The sequence below is a fragment of the Epinephelus moara genome, chromosome 22, assembly GCF_006386435.1.
Source record: "Epinephelus moara isolate mb chromosome 22, YSFRI_EMoa_1.0, whole genome shotgun sequence".
In the NCBI taxonomy this organism is placed as follows: Eukaryota; Metazoa; Chordata; class Actinopteri; order Perciformes; family Serranidae; genus Epinephelus; species Epinephelus moara.
In genome coordinates this window covers 16,467,613-16,488,486 of record NC_065527.1, presented here as the reverse complement: position 1 = coordinate 16,488,486, position 20,874 = coordinate 16,467,613, and the positions used below count along the sequence as shown (strand labels likewise).

The window sequence follows — 20,874 nt, the reverse complement described above, 5'->3', positions numbered from 1 at the left end:
CTCCCCCCTGCCAACGCTTTAACTTTCATCTGCCCTTCTCTCTTTAAACATTCTTCTTTGTTCTTTTTAAACAGTTTTGGAGCACGTCACAAAGAAATTGGGGATAATGGCCAGTAGTGGTTAAAAGTTGAGAGAAAAGGCTGATTGTGAGGAGTCAAGGTCACAGGGCAAAGTCACACCTCAATATTATAAGTCAGTCACTTTCACACACGTACACAATGAATGCTAAACAACGGACAATGGACCGTGCAGTCTGAGATCTTTACTGTGCCCTCGCAAAAAATAAAAACAGATATCAAGACTTAAAACCACATGTTTAGAAGTTTATTGTGACTTTGAGAACACATGTACAGTACAAAATTCATCCTGACATCACACACATCAGGCTGTTTGAGATGAGGGAGAAACACATAGGGAGAAATAATGAGAATGTGAATGAGAGCCAGCAATGTAAAAAAAAACAACCCTTGCTTTCTTGCTTTCATGCCATGATTTTGCACATAAATCGGGGGATCCTCAACCCACATTTAATATTGGTATCATGATAATTATGGATCATCAATTCATGGATCGTGCAGCAAACCTGGTGTGTGACCAAACAGGTCATTGATCAATAATCTACTATTTATGCTATTTTTAGTACAGTACTGTTGTTTTAACAGCTTTATTTAATAGTAGGTGATGTAAAGGGCAGTAAAATAGATTTTAAAGGGACAGTTCACCCCCAAATCAAAAATACACATTTGTCCTCTTACCTGTAGTGCTATTTATCAGTCTAGATTGTTTTGGTGTTATCTGCCGAGTGCTGGAGATAAAGGAAGTAGAGATGTCTGCCTTCTGTCTAATATAATGGAACTAGATGGCACTCAGCTTGTTGTGCTCAAAGCACTCAAATAATTCATTTGAAAAACTCAACAGCAATGTCTCTTTCCAGAAATCATGACCCAGTTACTCAAGATAATCCACAGACCTTATTGTGAGCAGTTTCATGAGGGAACGATTTTCTTTCTACAGAGCTGCATCTACCAACCGTATCACCGCACATTAGGAAGCGTTCATCTACTCATGGACAAGAGGTTTGTGACACAGCATGATGCAAACATTAATGGCGTCCTCCTCGGCTAAGTTGTAACGTTAGCTAGCTCAGTGGTGCTAGGTGAGCTAGCCTTAGATCCACCCTTGCTTCTGCATGATGATATGGTTGGCGGGTGTAGTTCGGCAGAAAGAAAATAGTTCCTACACGAAACTGCTCACAGCAAGGTCTGTGGATTCAGGCTGTTCTCATGCAATGTTTGTACATATACCTACAAAACATAATGCATCACATTTTGTATGTAACCCACATAATCATGAGCCAGTAATTTGTGTGTAACTCATGTAATGTGGGAAGGCTGCAATCACGTGACCAGTGCGCTCATGGGAGAAAAGGGGTAAAATAAAGAGTAAAACTCAGTGTAAGGAGGCAGGTTTGGGTGGTGGATGGGACAGCCAACACAGGTACTTCATCATCACGTTTCTTTTCCTAAACCTAACCTACATAACCATATTTTACATATGTTATGTTACATAAAGTACGTAACGTCACTATGCCATCCGCAGGGCGTTAATCTCTTAGATATCATATGAACCGTTGTATGAGGATATGTTTGTGCATTACCTTGAGTAATCAGGTCATGATTTCTGGAAAGAGACATCTTGTGTTTCTGTTGAGTCTTTCACATGTATTATTTTGGCACTTTGAGATCCACAAGCCGAGTGCCACCTGGTTCCATTATATTCCAGAGATGGCAGAGATCTCTACAGCTGATATCTCCAACACTTCGCAACTTACAAATAATGTAGATCAATAAATAGCACTTCAGGTAAGAGGAAAAATATGTATTTTTGATTTTTGGGCAGATTGTCCCTTTAAGTGAAGTGGAGATGAGCTGACCCTGTGCAAGACATGAGGTAATGTCTAATGTCAACCGTGCTTGATTGTCTTGGTGAAGAAACATAGGCCAAATATCCCACACACCAGTAATGCTGCACTATGTATCGTGAGTTATTACAGTTACAGATTCATATTTACAGAATCATACAGATGGGTACTTTACCCCAGTGCCCTCACCACATTAGTGTCAGTTCAGTTTCAGACACCACAATACGGAAATGAAAAAGATTGGTGAAATATTTTCAGCAAATCAGTAATAGCTGTTAGTCACGTAACCTGTTCAAATCCAACAAATCCTTGTTTCATAACTAAACATGTTACTAAACAACACCATTAAAAAATTAAATACTTTTTAGAAATCAGCTGAGAACACTAGATGTGAAGTCGGAGACATAATGAGGAAATACTAAATGCTTATTTAAGATTGATGACACCATAAAATGCCTCGACTACAAGCCATTACTCACTTTGACATTTATTACAAGTGAAGCACTTTCTATTTAAGTTATTGCCATATTATTAATTTGTGTAGTCTGTATACATCACCAGAATTACAAACTCTTACGTCTAATATTAAACCCTCTCATGGCTATTTGAATTTATTTACATTTGCACATTTTTATTCGCTTGTCTATTTTAATAAGTGATCTTTATTCTCAAGTATTTGGCACAGTACGGGAACAGTGAGAACGATTATCAATGAATCATGCAGAGTGACAGTACACTGTAAAATCTTCCGTCTTTAACTAGGACAGGACATTTAACACAATTTATAAAGTTACAGACATGAATTTCTAACCAAGCTACTGTAATTCATATTACAAATTGTCTGAATTCCCACAGAGCATTAATCCATCGATTCATTTTCATCTGCTTATCCGGGGCCAGGTCGTGGGGGCAGCAGGTCGAGCAAAGCACCCCAGACATCCCTCTCCCCAGCAACACTTTCCAGCTCCTCCTGGCAGACCCCAAGGCGTTCCCAGGCCAGATGAGATATGTAACCCCTCCAGCGTGTTCATTGTCTGCCCCAGGGCCTCCTACCAGTGGGAGGCGCCCAGGAGGCATCCAGATCAGATGCCCAAACCACCTCAACTGACCCCTTTCAATGCGACGGAGCAGCAGCTGTACTCTGAGCTCCCTCCGGATGTCCAAGCTCCTTACCCTATCTCTAAGGCTGAGCCCAGCTGCTTGTAGCCACAATCTCATCCTATCGGTCATTACCCAGAGCTCATCACCATAGGTGAGGGTAAATAGTATTAAATTGATTTTAAATTAAAGGAGCGGTGTGTAGGATTTAGTGGCATCTAGTGGTGAGGTTTGCAGGTTGCAACCAGGTGAAACTTCTCCCATGTGCCAAGCATAAACTCTTGGTTAGGATTCCTTTAGGTTTCATTGTTCACAAGGTTTTTAACAGGAGCCAAATTATCTGCAGAGGTCTCTTTCTCTCCAAAACAAACACTGTGTTAAAAAGTGATTTAATAAACTGAGTAAAGCAGTTTCATGTTACAAATTAGTGTGTCTCTGACGCTATTTGGCTCGTCACAGATGGGCTGCTAGGTCAGCACCTGCTTATGCTAATTTTCTCTGATATCTTAAGATCCAGACGTCCAGGTTTTTACCAGGACCAAAATTATCCGCAGAGGTCTCTTCCTCTCCAACGCAAACAGTAATTTCAACTGGTAAAAAACCTGAATAAAGCAGTTTCACAATGAAAATATGTGGTTATTGGACACTCTTAAGCTCATTACGGAGCACCTGCTAACTATGTTACTGGCCCTATCTAGAGCCAGTGTTTGGTTGTCCGTTCTGGGCTACTGTAGAAACATGGCGTTGTAACATTGCAGATTTTGTGGACGAGGACCCGCTCCCTTTATAGATATAAATGGCTCATTTTAAGGTAACAAAAGTATTCTTATTTTTAGGTGATTATACACTAAAGAAAGCATATTTATTATATTTTATTCCATTTCTGCCTACATATCCCTCTAAATCCTACACACTGAACCTTTAACAAATAGTCCCCCAGTCCAGTCCAGTCCAGATGACCCTCTTAAACCTCTCATACAGTATTCTATCAGGACAAAATCACAGCAGAACACAAGTAAGGAAGTATAATCCATTGAAAAACATTTAGCATTACATTCATCCTTACAGAGCTAAATGTAACAGTTTATCATGAGATACATTTCTTGTCTAATCCAAACTTTTACCCAAAGTCATAGGCCTTCCCAACTACATTTATAGAAATTAAACTTAATTTTTTGGTGAACCGTTAGAATTGGTTAAACTAAAAGCTTTAGCTAAACTAAGATATTGGGGGTTGTGATTTTAGTTTCTCTCTGTTGCCATAGTAGCACCACAATGTTTGATCTCTGGTTGGTCTGAATGCCATCAGCAAACACGATGTCCCGCTGACGGGCAGATTGCACGGACCTGAGACACACAAACACACACACACACACACACATAGACACAAACACACACACACACACACACACGGGCTGAGTCTGCAGTCTGGATGGACACCCGCTCTTTATCTCTCACCAGCCGACTGTCAAAACCAATAGAGGCGGGAAGATCTTAAAATGTATTAGCCGCCATCCTTCCCTCTCACACCTTTCCCGCCATACTGCTCATTCAACCCTCTCATCTGGTCTAACTATCATCATCATACTACTTTTCATTCTTGCTGGTTTGGCAGAAGCACGGGCACACATTTGGGACTACCTGCCCAAATCTGCTGCGATGATCTGAAGTGTTTTATACTTCAGCACTCTTGCCATAGGGTAACAAGTGGAATACAATTTTTATCATCACAATACCCAGACAAACAGAAAAGGTTGGAGAACAATGCAGCTAAATCAGCAATAAATGAGCATTCAGTGAAGTGAACAAAAAAGGTAACACAGAGAATCTTTACCACAATGTCCAAGAACTTTGTACGTTGAAGTTCATATATTCAGGCGGGCAGGCATGTCTTCTTGCGGTTTTCCTACATGGTTATAATCCTTGATATGAGTCCAGACACAGCCCCTCCACATGTCCAGCTAGATGTCAGAGCTTTAAAAATATTGGGTAGGTATAACACAGATGGGTAAAATTCCTAAAAATCAATCTACCATTCTGTTTCACACAGGTGTCACTGTGTTAAAGCCCAGACATACCAAACTGACACCAAAGAACTAGCGGCAATGAAGATCGACACTTGTTTCACCATAAGTCGCCTGTGTCTCGTCTAAAAAGTTGCACTCGAACACGTTGCAAAAACTATAGCCATCAGCAAACTAGCACGTACGTTCTCTGTGTGAAACCATTTCTGCTAAAGAGCTCAATGGCTTAACAAATATCTTACCTAATAACAAGTTTGTTACGATCTCACGCCCTTTTGACTTTAGCCGTTTGTTTACTTTCCTCACTTCTGTTTCTCCTCTTGTGCACTGAACTGAACTGCGTATCAGAGTGATTTCATTCACTGACGGGCTTTGCCGTATCCAATGCCAATTCAACATGCTGAATCTACTGAAAAGAAGCCGACCAGGTCCGACTACTACAACGCCAAAACTAGGGCGACAGACCCTCCCCTATGGCTCAACATTGACCAATGGCCAACTGTCAGCTTGATGTGTCAGGTCTTATTGTTAAACATAATCACATGGGTGAGGTTTTGCTCTTCAAATAAGGGCTGTGGCACATCTGTTCATACCTATCCAAAATCTTCAATCATGCAGTAGTTTCTAGCGAGATAAGGGGCTGTGCTTTCCTCCCAAATTCATAAGAATCTTCCCGTCCCTCCAAAATGTCTCTGCCCTCTGTCAGTGTCCCTCTGTCCTCACCTGTCGCTCTTACACTTTCTGCTGCATCTCTATCTGTTGGCCCTGTCTGGTCTGGCTTTGACCCTTCCCATTCATCTCATACACTGAGCTCTTTTGCTGTTGTCTTCGGTAGCACCATACCCCGACGATGACTGCCGCAGCGACCACACACACCGCCGCTATTATGGCTGCCACCGTGGGACCTCTGCTCGAGGAGCTCGGAGGAGGGCAGTTCTCACCTGTGCAGATTGCCTCTCCCATCTCTCCCTCTATCTCGTCCCTCTCGCCGGCCTCACCAGGCAGGTTGCGTATAGTGTGCTCTTCCATCATTCCATCTTCGTCGATGTGGTTCGGTGGAACTGGGCCATGGTCGAGGAAGGGGTGCTGAGTGAGGTGCCAGGAGTGGGTGGGAGCCACCTGTTGTGTGTCGTAATCCAGGATGTCGGAGTATGAGGGGGAGTCTGATGGCTGTGAGGGAGCAGCGGTGGGGATGAACCCAGGGTGCACCACCCCTTGATCTAAGGCAGGGTCCGTGGTGGAAGATTTGGGTGCATCTGGTGAGTTGGTGTGAGGGATGGGTCTACGAATTTCCACCTCATTGGGTTTGTCTGTCGTCCCTTCTGTTGTGGAGTCACCATTTTCTGTCTCCTCAGGAACAACAGGGTAGCCATCCAGCCAGGTGTCATCTGTGGTGGCCTCTCCCTCTGCTTCCTTCTGAGTGACGTTATGACCTCTATCTGTTGCTATAGAAAAGATTACACGCTGTTGACCGTCATCTTCATGGCTATCATGATCATCGTAGCTGTCATGGTCATCGTGTTCATGATCATCTTGATCAGTGTAACGGTCGTTATCATCCTCCTCTTGGCTGTAATGTTCCTCAGGATCATCATGGTCATCATTGTCAGGATGTTCCTCAGAGCCATCAGGACGTTCTTGACCATTGTCATCACGATCGTTGGTCACATCGTCATGTTCTTCATAGCTTTCATGTTCATCATAAGTGTCGTCATACTCCTGGCTGGTATAACGAACACGATTGCGATCCTCCTCATGTTCCCCCATGTCATAATGGTCATCGTGATCATCATGACTCTCATGGCGGTCCCGTCTGTCCAGGTCATCATGCTGAGCTGGAATGTAATGCTTCACATGATCATCACGATCATCTTCATCCTGGCGGCTCTCATCTTGATCATCATGGTGGCTGTCGTCATGGGCATCCAGGTCATCATGCTTGCTGTCATCATGATCATCTCGGTCATCTGTGTCACGATCATCATAGCTGTCTTGCACATGGTGGTCAACATCAACTGGACGCTGGTGGTGGTGCGTTTCTTGGCTGTCGTGCTCTTTACTCTCCTCTGATTGGGCACCTGAGGCTCTCTGTGTAGTCTGTGTAAGTGGATTGGTGGAGACAGGACGTCCCTCGTCTTGGAAGGCCTCAGAGGGGAACCAGAAGAGGTGTTTCTGGGAGAGAATAGAGACGGGTGCTTCTGTGGCTGCGGCTGCATCAGTCCTGACCTCCTCCCACCTCTCCTGCTCCCATCTCGGATGTCCTATTAAGTCCTCAATAGCACGGTCTTTTTCTCCTCCTTCTGCAGCTCCTTCAGATTTTATACTGATCACCTCTCCTTCCACTCCATGTTGGTCTTGATGCTCCTCCTCTGCTGGAACACTGAAGCTAGTCTCTTTCTGCTCCTGACCCCTTTCCCCCTCCGGGTATACAGCTCCATGCACCTCCTCGTGCACCTCACCATGAGCCTCCTGCGGTCTCTCGTTGTGGTGTTCTGCCTGTCCGTAAGAGTCTGGGAACTTGTCCTCGTAGTCTACGTGAGTGTCAGTCTCATCTGCAGAAACACAAAGAGGACACATTTACTCAATCAGGTGACGAAGCTTCATCAAACCTTAACATTCATGTTGACGCAACTCAACTCAAAAAATAAAAGCGGCATTTGCATAATCATTTCTTTTCATAATACATCGCCTGCAACCCTTGAGGCGACCAAATGCGTCCTCAACATGGATGCATACACGGCTCAAGCAGGCTTTGTGGGCTCCCCTTGGTCCCTGACTCTGTTATGCTGAGCCCTGACATCATATCCAGGGGATACTGTCAGTAAATCAGAGTAAAATACAGTCTTGGCTTATCCTGTGTGAATGTTCCACAGGAGACACAGATGGGAGGGGGGGTTAATTTCTAAATCACATGACATCCCTTGGTGATACTGGTCCTGGGTGAACAGGGCTAAAGACAACTTAAGATTCTGACAATGTGGAAGTAATTTAGAGCAGTGATTCACAAACTCTTTGGATTATGACCCCTTAAAGAAATAGACTGGCATGAATATGAAGCTAGCAGGCAGTTAGCTTAGCTTAGCTTAGCATAAAGACTGGAAACGGGGTCCTAAGGTAAAAAAAATCTGCCTATTAGCATCTCTAAAGCTCATAATTGGCTGGCCAGGAGCAATGATTTTCTGAAGTCAAGTTGTCACCCTGAAGATGCCAGCAGAGACATCAGAAGGTCACTTATCCTGGCAGAAAATCGAACCATTGTAGTTATAATGTGTAAATTAGTGAGCTTAAGAGGTGCGGTAGGCAGTTTTCATTACCTTTGGACAGGGACAAGTAAGCTGTTTCCCCATTTCCAGTCTTTATGCTAAGCTAGCTGCCGGCTCCAAGTTAGGGTAACTAGACGTCCATGTTTTCTGGGGACAGTCCCCGTTTTTGTTGGCCTGTCTTCGACTGGAGCTGGACTTCCGCTGGACTTCCCTGGTTTTAATTTACAAAATCTGGTCACCTCACAGTAAGAGTAGCATTAATCTAATAATATAACATGGAGTTACTGTATTTTGGACATCACAGTATTCCAGTCACTTGACCTTTGGATGTAATTAATTTGAATTAATATTTCCAAGTCACTTTGAAAGAGGGCAGTGTAGAAATGGGAACTGCCCATTGGTTCGACAGCCCATTGGTTCAACATCGCATTGTTCCGACCATATTAAACTCATTGTTCCGAAGTCCGTTCCGAAATCATCATGATGCCCTGTGGTTAAGGTCTGGTTAGGTTTAGGCACAAAAAACACTTGGTTAGGGTCAGGAAAAGATCATGGTGTGGGTTAAAATGAAAAAGAAAGTGACAAACACATAAGCTGTGAGCCTGCTCCGCCTCAAGCCGGTCGCGGCGCACCATACGCCCGCCGCGAGCCGTTCAGCACCGCAGACAGTTGGACTAATGGGATGTCGAACCAATGGGCTGTCGAACCAATGACATGGACCCGTAGAAATAGGGGGTCCCAAAGGTCCCAAGGCTGGAATCAAACCCAAGACGTTGCAATTATATGGCGTGTGTTGTAACCACACAGCTACCCATGTTCTGCACAATGACTCTGTTAGCTACCCATGCAGACAGGCCTGCCATTCTGCTTTCATAGACACCTTTTGCCCCTTCTCCCTCTGCTATGAACTGGGCCACACTATGGCATGTCACACTGAGGTGTCATAGCATCCACTTTCAACTCACAACTGAGACTCTGTTTTCCAAAAAGCCAAAAATCAAGCACCGATCACCTGACAACACTGGGAGCTAACAAGTAAGAAGTGAAGAGGTTGACCTTTAGAGAGGTCTTGTGTCTGTCTCGGTTAAAGCTCAAAGCTTTGAAGAGCACAAACAAAAAGAGGACTTTCTCTCCACTTCCTTCCAGTTTTGTCTCCAAGATAAACAGTTTAAACACCTTCTTACCTTTGACACACAGCTCCACCAGTCCATACCACTCCCCACAGCTGTCGCACAGCAGGCTGAAGGCACTGTGTCGACTGGGCATTACGTAACCTGGCACACATGCGTACAGCAGCTCATCTCCCATCTCATACCCACTGTGCTCCTGCAGACGGGTGTTAGGAAAGGATGGTGGGTCACCACATGGTACACCTGTCAACAACAAACACAGAGATACTTGTAGTCCAGATAACATCAGCATCATCCCAGGTCATCAAATATCCACGCATTGGGTTGGTGGTTCGGTCCGACTATCAGCCCAAAACATCTGTATTTTATAACGTGGGAAAAAGACTCAACTATCTTACTCCAGAGTTACATACAGCACATTTAAACAAACTATTAGATAGAGATGATGCAATCCCTTTTCAGTGTTACACAGTGTGGTTAATGAAACACCACTCATTATTATTATCCAGCTTTACAGCATCACTATCCCATTTGTAAACAGAAAGAGATTAGAATGACTCAAGGGACACGAAGCAATTGGCTTTGTGGAAAATGTGGATGTAATTTTGACAAACAAGACCCCTGACAATGCCACTGGGATGAGATAAAGGCTATGTATTGTCTTGACTGCAGGCTAATTTTTTATGGTAATTATACAGAGGCAACACAGCTTAATTGACAAAGACAACATGCTGATTGACTCAAAAATGCAACTTGCTACATCTTTAAGTTTTCAGTTATTTTATTTACTCCCCAAAATAAAAAAATAAACTTTAAATAATACATTCAGCTGCTGTTATATGTTTATTAAATAATGAAAATCAGGTGTCACGGCGACACTGTTTCCGTGTCGTTTTGAATTTGTTTAAATGACACCCTACGTGCAAATGTTCTACCAAGAGTTGTTTGCAAGAGCACCATCGCTGAATCCTGGGCTCAGCACTGCCCAAGATGACTGTAATTGGTTTAAAGAAAGAGCAACAAGCCAGATGATGAGCCAGAATGATTATTGTTGATTCCAGACCTTTCTCTAGCACTGACACTTACAGCACTGTGGAGATAGCTCTGGCTAGGCAAGACTACCCATGCCTTAAATATTGGTACCATGGTTTTTGGGGGCGGCAGTAGCTCATTCCATAGGGACTTTGCTTGGGAACCAGAGGGTCGCTGACTGGAAGAAGAAAGGAAATCACCTTCCTACCAGTTACCAAACTGGGTGCCAACTAAGGGCCTGTCCCATTTCTACCCCTTAAATCCTCCACTTGGTATTGAGTGCCCTCATTTGCAAGATAACCCTTGATGAGGGAAGTGAGAAATATTAGAGATCTTTCCCAAGAAATGAGACGCCACTTCATGCAAATCGGCGTGGCCGACGTGCAGGCATTCATCACGTGTAGTAGCGACGCAAGATACCGGTAGTGATTCAGGTTAGAAAATGCCGGCTCCAGTGCTTGTGATGTGGCATGTGCTATGTTTATTCTTCTCTGTCTGATGAATCAACGGAGAAGAAATGCTGAAAACAGGAGGCGCCTACGATGTCTTCTAGTTCTGATCGATTTTGTTCGGGCAAGTCGATTTGTTTAAATATTTTGACGCTGTGTTCAACCGAGTTGCTGATGAGTTTACGCTAGTCCAACCATCTGTTGTTTGTATGGCCTACATTCCGATCATACAGTAACAAATTGTTTTCCAAAACTTGTTGAAGTTGCTGACCTCGCAAGGTCTTCTGGGAAATTTCATCTTCCACTTCATTGAAAGTGTGGGTCAGGGCTCCCTTGGAATCTAGGGTGGATTTTAAGTATTGGAAACCACTTCCACTACCTCAATTCTGTTTTGGGACACCAACTAACCTAATCGTGAACGTGCACAACCAAGTGCAAGTGGGTATTTCTAGGGGAAGTGTGGGTACTGGGACAGGCCCAAAGTACTGTTCTATTGTTGATGGTGATTTGATTTTCTTAGTTTCCTCATATTTCTTAAACAATTGTCTAATTTGTAGATACCAAAAGAAATCAGTGTTTGGAAGGCCAAACATCTTTAATCTGGACAAATTACTTCATGTTTTTGAAGCTATTAGGTGATGTGTATAGATAAAACCTTATCTTGCCTAATTTTTGAAGCCTGGATCTAGTTATATTGGTGCAAAATCGAGAATGGATTTGATTAAAGGTTGATGTGAAGATAAGGAATTTATGTTTTTTTCTTTATTTTTTTCCAGATACAAGCAGTGTTATTGTCCATATATTTGCCTTGTCTGATCTCAGAGGTGTATTTTAAAATGGCAGTAATTTAAATGCATGTTCACATTTAGATTTTTCAATGTCCAGTTGTAATATCATTTGTAATCCAAGCCACCACACGTTTTAATTGTGCTGTTCAAAAATATGATTTTAGGTTTGGTCCCCCATCTAATTTTGAGAGTTTTGAGCCATATTCTGGGCCTTCTACCTTGCCAAATGAAGCAAGATATGAAGCAATCCAACATACAGAATATTTATTTCAGTGTCGGAATATGAAGCATTTGAAATAAGAAGAGCAGTCTTGTGAGGACATTCAAACAAATGGAACAGGAACAGCAGCAGAAACAACTACCTGGTTTAATCATCCTTAATATTATTACTAATTTTGTCATCATTTCTGTGAGCCACAGTAGCTCTACTGTCTATGAGGAAGGACTAGAGACCTCTTCTGGGTGGCATTCAATAAATGGTCTGATCCAAAACCAACCACTGACACCCCCCCCCCAACTCTCAAATCCATGCCAGTGGAATAGGTGTGTGAAATTCAGCTTCAGCTACGTCTGGGCTTACGTACATTCACGGATCAAGTTATATCATCACATACACATCACACACTCGGATATTCACAAGGAGGCAGAGAGATTGGTATGTAGTGACAGATATGAGTAGCAATGGCAAACACACACACACTCTTGCAGGATGGAGAGTGTTGAAAGGACTGAGGATGGAAGGAACGCCGGAACACAGCCTCTTTCACACCTCAGTAAATATCTCCGGAGACACACATACACACACTCTGTGAACACAAATTTCATTCATATCCTGATCACCACTCACAACTTTATATATATATACGGATTTACAAATTACAAATTACAAGTCCGTATATCTGTGTGTATTTTTGCATGTTTACTGACCTTTGTCTTTGATACAGAAGGCGTCCAGGTGTGTAGCGTCTTCTGTGGCATTTTCTGTTCTTACATCCACTGCTTTCAGTGCACTGCCCACGACATTACACACCGTGGTCCTATAGATAGATAGATAGATAGATAGATTAATATTGACATTCACGAACGCCCTTATTAATTACAGTCTGATAGAGGAGCAAATGGCCTACAGCGAAGCATTTAAGCACCCCTAAGGGACACCAGGATTGAGGGTGATCTTAATTAAACCTTGTGTGTTTACTTTATACACACGCTCACTCCCACACTACACATACACAGAATCATATTCCCTCATGTACACACCTTGCACCTGAGGCATTACAATATGGGGGAAGTAACTACACACATTTCCTGTAGTATTGTACTTAAGTTTGAGATACTAATTTCATATAATGCTGCTTTATACATCTACTCTACCACATTTCAGGGGAGAATGTGATACTTTTTACCCTACTACATTTATCTGTCAACTTCATTTATGGCTTACTGCTAACTTGTGGGTTATGATGTAACATAAAAACACACACAGTACGTTAAAATGCATTGTTAAACACTAAATATCTCATTTAGGTAGGAAAAAGAAATGACTGGTTGTTTTGTATAATCAAAAGGCCAACCAACACATTCTCACTCCCAACTTGACAAATACCAACACCTGGTAAGTGACCCCACACGTCAAACTATGATGCTCTCGTACCCCTTCAGTTTTGGACGCTTAAGGATGCTATGTCAATGTATGCTTGTCACATGCATTTTGTCTTTTCAAAATAAACTTCCATTTTAACAGGAAATACAGTTTCCACTCATTAAATGTACACAGTCTCTTAAATAAAATAAAATTAGAATGTAAACTCCGATTTTAGGTTTACTTCCTTAGGTTTAGGCAACGAAAGTATGTGGATTAGTAAAAACATCATGGTTTGACTTAAAATAAGTACGCTTGTTACTTACGTAATGTAACTTCACTTGACATATGACACATACGCATTGTAACATGTGACATACATCACTGGCGTAGCATACTTCACATACTAGCATACGACATTAAAACAACTTGACAGGAAATTGAACAGCAGTCTCTGGGGAGTTTGTTTGACTCATCCACCCTCCTCCCTACTGCTCTACGTGGACTTTCCCACTTTATATACTTCGGCAGTTGCAGGAGGGTCAAAAATTGCTGCCACCCACTGCACCTCATGCCCCCGCTACAGGATTCCTTTGTGCGTCGGTATCTGACACCGAGGGACACTGACCAAGCACTGGTATTTGACGGGGAAGTGCGATTGTGTTGCCATATGATATCATAAATCAAGAAATATATCAACAAGGAAGGAAATATTGAAAAGCTTTTACTGTAGCCTTTATTGCACTGGCTAAACGTGTTTCAACCACTCTAGGTCTTCATAAGGGTTCATTTAAATATTTGACAAATCAATGACAAAAGAAGTTTGACAAACGAGCAAACATAAGAGAGAAAAGTTCAAAAAATGAAGACAAACTGCGCAGCATAGCTTTGTTTTTTCTTCTCTCCTCTCTCATTAATCCTCTCACGACCCCTCAAGATTTATCTTGTGACCCTTTGGAGGGGCCCAATCCATAGGTTGGGAACCACTGGACTAAAATACGTAGCAGTGTATAGAGTAGTTAAAAGTAGCTCCTGCTCAAGCAGCTATAACAGTAAACTGCTACTTACACATTCATGCATCAATATTAATGATCCTATACCGACATATATAATAATAAATCAGTCACAGGGACATTTTTCTTCAGAATAAGTACTTTTAGTTGTGTTAATTTAAGTACATTTTGCTGATACTTACGTACTTTTACTTATGTAGGGTTTAAGAAAAGTAAGTAAATAGTAAATAAGTAAGTTGAGAATCTGAGTACTTGTTCAACCACTGATTACACTACTGATAAAAGTAAGTAAGTAAGTAAAGTGAGATTTCTGCTGAATATATTACACACAAAGCTGCAGCTCTGCTTTATATCTGTATGCAGTTATTATGGCGACAAACACGGACAGATATATACAGTAGGCTACGTGCTGCTCTCTTGGTCACTGCCTCATTTGCTGCTTATTCAAATATTATCACAGCCTGACATCAGAGTCCAGGAACACACATCATGGCTCAGACATGCTGCAGTATCAGCAGTTGTGGCCTGTGGCACAATATTATCACGCTGTGGCACATTACGAATAGATGTTCCCATGCCGAAGCTCTAAGTTACACCCAGCTTCATATAGAGCAAACATAACAGTAGGGACTTAACATAATACAAATTCCCCAGGGACCAGATGAATAATGCGGTCAGTGCACAATGCCTCCAAGCTGCAGAGGCAAAAAAAGTGCTGAGTAAATAGTCTATTTTTGTTATTTGTGTTTCCATGTTAAGGTTTACGGCATCATTAGCCCATTTGTCATCCAAGAGCACCAGATAAGACTGACTCAGACTTCCCAGGCCAATCAAATCACGTTCCCATAGCGGCTCCCGACACCAGTCAACCTCATGTGGAAAGAACTTTCAAAAGCAGACTTCAGAAACGTCATTAACAGACACATTACACTTTTTATTGAATATTGCACGGTAATATCGAGCATCATTAAATGGAAAAGACGTGTGGGTTTGTGTGTGTGTACTTGTGTAAGTGAGTTAATCAAAGCAGCAGTAATTGGAAAGAATTTGACTGGCAGCGCGGTGAGACTGTGAGAAGTGGTGTGAGTCATACTGCATGCTTGTGCCATGCTAACTTCAGCTTATAAGGACAAAAATCTGAGCGGGAGAGACGGGCAGCGAGAGAGAAATCGCCAAGAAAACACTCAGAGCGAGACAAAACACACAAAGACTGTTTTCACATTAACTGCAGGCATCTGTGTGTGTGTGTGTGTGTGTGTGTGTGTGTGTGTGAGAGAGATATATATTGACCTCTACTAGGGACAGGAAGAACTTCACCTGACTGAAGACCCATTTCTCAAAACCCTCACCTTGCATGACATAACTATTACAGGGAAAACCCTGAAGAAGTGTGTGTGTTATTGTGTTTGGTTACTGGGGCAGCAGATCTGTGATTGACAGGTGAGAGGAAGGCGTTAAGGTAGGAGAGTCAATCTGAGAAGCACTCGTTATTACGCAACAGACCTAAAAATTATGTCAAGGACTACAGGTTAACTGGCACTAACACGAGAGCATTACCTTCTGGGAAACAAAAAAAGCCCTGAAATTCTCTGATGTGTTCTGCTCACTTGTGAGTGTCGGGGTGAGGCACAGGATTAAGACACAGGGAGAGGACGAAGAGGGCACGGGTTATAGGGATGAACTCATCTTAGACACACAGAGCCATAGATGGGTGATACACTGCGAAACATGGTAAGCGGGTGTGAAAACTGATGTCCAATGGCCAACATGTAGAGAGCAAAAAAACATGTCAGCTTTTCCTTTGACCAGATGTTCGTCACTTTTAGGGCAGCCGCCATTTGAAGCAGGTTCAGTTTCGTAACACTGATAATGCTGGACCCTGTACCTGTCTTTCCTTGTTCTGTATTCACTTAACTGCACAAAAAAACACTGATAATTCCTAGTTTTCCAAGTCATTATTATTATAAACCATCATATACCACAAATTTATCAGCTTAAAATATCTTATTTAGCCCTTTTATCACAGTTAAAGCACTTGTGAAAGTAATGTAAGGTAGTATTGTCACGATACAGGAATTTCTAACTTTCAAATACTAACATTCAATGCCATTTTCAATACCAAATTGACATTGAAGGCATAGAAGTTAAATTTAAATTAAAAGATAAATATTATAAGGCTCTAACATGACAACAATTGCTTTTTTTTCTCCGCAGGTAGCAGAGAACTGCAGAATGACTGTGGTTAACATTAACAATAAGACAGAGCAAGAAAGTGCATCAGTGTATTGATACTGTGGAAAATGAGCATTGAACCAGTTTCAAAAATTCAGAATCAATATGTATAGATAAATGATTATTTTTGACAACACTATTGTAAGGGCCATTTAGTCTATTTAGTAACTTTGCAAAGGGGCTGGAATTCAGTCAACATCTATCTGGAGCAATGCCTGCCACTTTCCTCACTCTAACCTATGTGACTTTACTTTCCTTAACCTAACCCATGTAACTTTACTTTCCTCACCCTAACCTACGTAACTCCACTATCCTAAACCTAACCTACCTAACTTTACTTTCTTAAACCCAACCTGCCTAACTCCACTTTCCTAACCCTAACATACATAACTTTACTTTCCTTAACTTTACTTTCCTAAACCTAACCTATGTAACTCCACTTTCCTTAACCTAACCTACGTAACTTTACTTTCCTTAACTTTACTTTCCTTAACCTAACCTACGTAACTTTACTTTCCTCACCCTAACCATACGGAACTCCACTTTCCTAAACCTGATGTGCTTAACTCCACTTTCCTAAACCTGATTCACTTAACTTTACTTTCCTAAACCTAACCCACTAACTTTACTTTGCTAACCTAATCTACAAAACTTTACTTTCTTAAACCTAATTTATGTAACTCCACTTTCCTAAACCTATGTAATTTTACTTTCCTAAACCTAACCTAGATAACTCCACTTTCCTAACCTTAACCTACATAGCTTTACTTTCGTGATGTTACCCACAAAACATTGCTTTCCTAATCCTAACCTATGTAACTTTACTTTCCTAAAGCTAACCTACGTAACTTTACGTTAAGTACATAACCCAATGATGCTAAACTATTATTGCTTTCCTAAATGTAACCTACATGGGGCGTCGGTGGCTTAGTGGTAGAGCAGGCCCCCTTGTACAAGGCTGTTGCCGCAGCGGCCCGGGTTCGACTCCAGCCTGTGGCCCTTTGCTGCATGTCTCCCCTTTCACACTTCACTATCCTATCAATTAAAGGCAAAAAATGCCCATAAAAAAATCTTTAAAAAAAAAAAATGTAACCTACATAAGTTTAATTTCCTAAACCTAACCTGTGTAACTTTACATTAAGTACATAACGTTACGTAACGTTTATAACACGACTATATTCTACCATGATTTTTTTCCTGAACCTAACCTAACCAGTAAGGGTGCAAATATGTTGGTCACTAATTTGTTAGATATCATACAAACCATTGTATGAGGCGTTGGAGCACACCTGACAGGATTTGGCAGGATATAGGATAGGAAGTCTGTCTGTCCGTCTGTAGGTTCATCGGTTGGTGCACCAGTTTGACCCAGATTGAATTATCTCAACGAGATGTCCATCCTCAGGGTGAATCATAATCATCCGGTAAATATTTCATTTTGAGTTGGAAGTAAATATGTGTCTGTTTGAAAGGGTTTGAGGTGTGAAGGGGGTAGAATTGGGGGAACATTTTCATGGAGGATTACTGTTGCTACAAAATAAAAATAAAAAAGCTGCTCATCTTTGAAGATTTTGTGGCAGTATTTTAACTTAACACAAGCACCACACCACCAAACATGTAATGTCGAACAACATGTATCTTACAACCAAGAAATCACCTTATATTGACACCACACAGACTGTGTACCTCTCATGTATTCTCTGTCACTACCACCAAAGAACAGCCAACAAGCTGTCAATCACCTCACTCTAAAGTAACACTGTATCTTCTTCCTCCAGACCCAAATCAGCCCTGTCTGTCTGTCTGTGTGCGTCTGTTCCTGTCTCTGGGTGCTGAAAGCTGTGTGTCATGTTACCGTGGAGATGAGAGGTGTAAATGGAGGCAGTTGTCGACATGACACCCCGGCTCAGAATTCCCTCCTCCTCCAGGAAGGAACAGAGGAGTCTTTCTCCCTCTCTTCCTCTCTCTTTTTCTCTTTCCCCCCTGAAATGTGTCACTCTCTTCTCCCATCCGTCCACTCTCTCTGTAACTGCCGCTGCTGCCTTCACTTCCTGTCTCTTTCGTCCACCCTTGTGACCGCTGTCACACACAGGAGCGCACACACCAAAATGACCTTTGACATCTCTAGAAATCTCAAGTCTCCCTTCATGTCCTTCAAAACAATGACGACCCTCATGCACAAACACTTCTTTTCTTACCCGACTATGCCTCCGTAGAGCCACCCACGGGTGCATGGGGAGAAGAAGCACTCTACCACAGCATGACGGAGCTCCTCTGCTGATGCCAAGCGGGCATGTCGTGAGGCACAAGCCCCCTCAGCATCTCTGAAGCCCTGCAGGCCAGAGCTCCTCAGATCCAGCACGAACACTCGACCTGAGAAGGAAGAGAGCAGGGAGTCAGAAGAAAACCTCTGAAACTTTTTAAAACCTGTAATATCACACAAAATCATAAAGTCATGAAGTCACACGTATCCATGAGTGCTGCTGTGTACATTTGAACTGTGAGCTGCTGGGCTCTGGCAGCGTCTGTGACGACTCACTTAACTCATTGATTTCTGTTTATGATGTTCTTTTATTTTTTTGTTTTTCTTTTATTGAGTGGTGTTGTGTTGTTAAGTACTTTGAAACTCTGATTTAGAAAAGCACTATAGAAATGAAGTTTTTTTTTGTTTGTTTTTTTAAATTATGATTATCATTATAATTACTATTATTTTTTGTCTAACATGAAGACAGAAGACATTTATTCACAAAGGACAACCCAGGTTACTTGAACCTGACTGAGAGATGATAAAAACTTACTGGAGCTATTCATTAACAATAGATTATATTTATTATTATACATTATATTTGTGCTTAAATGTCCTCAGTTTTACAACACTAACCATTTTTAATGTGGGTTTTTGGACTTCATTGGAAAGGTTGCTGAAATACCTGTAGTGATGTAAGACTTTTTTAAGAATATGGAAACTTTGGAGTGGCAATGCGCAAAAAAGGATTTTTCAAGGGGGAAACAGGGGATATGTCCCACTCAATATTGAAAACAAAATTAAAGACATTTATACCATAAATTGATACAGAAAAGTCACAAATTGGTGCACAAAAATCCACCTGAATGCAGGAAATTAAGTGTTTGACGCTTGAAACTTTGTGATGGAGGACCCCCAAACCCTTTGATTCATATGTCTCACCCCTAAAGTTGAAACTTAGTCCATCGTTTTTGATACTGATACCAAAATCTACATCCTAATGTGTCATAATACTGGTGTAAAGCCTTCTTAATCACACCATGTCTATGCTAATTAAGGTAACTGCTCATTACCACATAAAATGGCAGTTGCCACTGAATTTCACAATCTGACGACAGCTGCTAAAAGGCTGATAGAAAAACAAATTTCAGTATTAGGGAACACACAGAGTCTGGAGTGGAGCTCAGCAGGTGTGATCAATTTACAGGAGCGCTGCTGTCCCATTCATTATCACCTCATTGTCACATCATTAGCGGGCGCTCAGAATCACATGTTTTACATGTTAAATATTCTCAGTGTTTCATCCATTAGCACAGATTTTTTTAGACATATGAGCCTTTTAATTGTGATAAAATGCTGATTTTAGAGGGGAAACAGTCCCTGAGCTGAGGGGGGAAATGCTTTCTGGCGACGAGGCAGGTGCTTCCACTCTTTGTGGTTAGTGCGTCACCAAAACCTAACTTTCCTGATGAAAACTAATTTAATAATTCAATAGACGCGTATAATAATGTTTAGGAATACATTAATGAAGTCTTTAGTTTGTCTCGTGTATATATAAGTTATCTTTTATAACTGTATTCTGTTAGAATAAAGGGTTAACTTACCATCTGCATTTACAACAGAGGTCAGCACAAGACAAGCCAGGCATCCAAAGAGCAATGATAAAACACTCCGATCCAGCATCTTTTGGCGAAATCTCACTTTTTTTATGTTCTCCCCAAAAAAATAATAAACTTCCAAACGCCTTGTGTATTCACAGTGCTGCAGGTCACAGTCCCGGCGGTCACAGAGGTGCACTGAGCAGCAGGAAGGTGAGCTTGTTGACAAGTGCTGGTGATAATATAAAGACGACGGTCAGAGCGGCTCAGGAGCGAGGCGCAGTTTATCTCCCACAAATAGTCGCCCTCGCAAGCAGATGGAGCACCGGTGTGAAAACTCGCGGGTCCCCGTTAGTCAATACGTCACGGCTCAAAATCTTCAGGGTGGGCAAAGGCGGTCAGATAGACTGTCGGACTGCTCCTTTACAGGGAGGAGAGAGAAGAGAGAAAACACACACACACTCACACACACACACACACACACACACTTTTAAACACT

At 41.9% G+C, this 20,874-nt stretch overlaps 1 protein-coding gene across 1 annotated transcript; it reads right to left on the bottom strand.

The window, feature by feature from the left end:
• Positions 1-289: 289 nt before the first annotated feature.
• Positions 290-20,629, bottom strand: susd5 (sushi domain containing 5). Its single transcript, XM_050035121.1, has 5 exons — positions 20,382-20,629; positions 18,731-18,905; positions 12,633-12,742; positions 9,491-9,679; positions 290-7,595 (listed from the first exon to the last, which is right to left on the bottom strand). The coding sequence occupies exons 1-5, from the start codon at positions 20,458-20,460 to the stop codon at positions 5,776-5,778; spliced, it is 2,373 nt and encodes a 790-aa protein (XP_049891078.1). The 5' UTR covers positions 20,461-20,629; the 3' UTR covers positions 290-5,775.
• Positions 20,630-20,874: the final 245 nt, after the last annotated feature.

What these genes read in the sequence shown, in the direction of transcription:
- susd5 (XM_050035121.1), bottom strand. Translation starts at nt 20,460, where the DNA reads ATGCTGGATCGGAGTGTTTTATCATTGCTCTTTGGATGCCTGGCTTGT. An exon ending in CTCTACGGAGGCATAGTCGG is followed by an intron (nt 12,743 to 18,730) that starts GTAAGAAAAGAA and finishes ATCTATCTATAG; the next exon opens with GACCACGGTGTGTAATGTCG. An exon ending in CTTCTGTATCAAAGACAAAG is followed by an intron (nt 9,680 to 12,632) that starts GTCAGTAAACAT and finishes TGTTGTTGACAG; the next exon opens with GTGTACCATGTGGTGACCCA.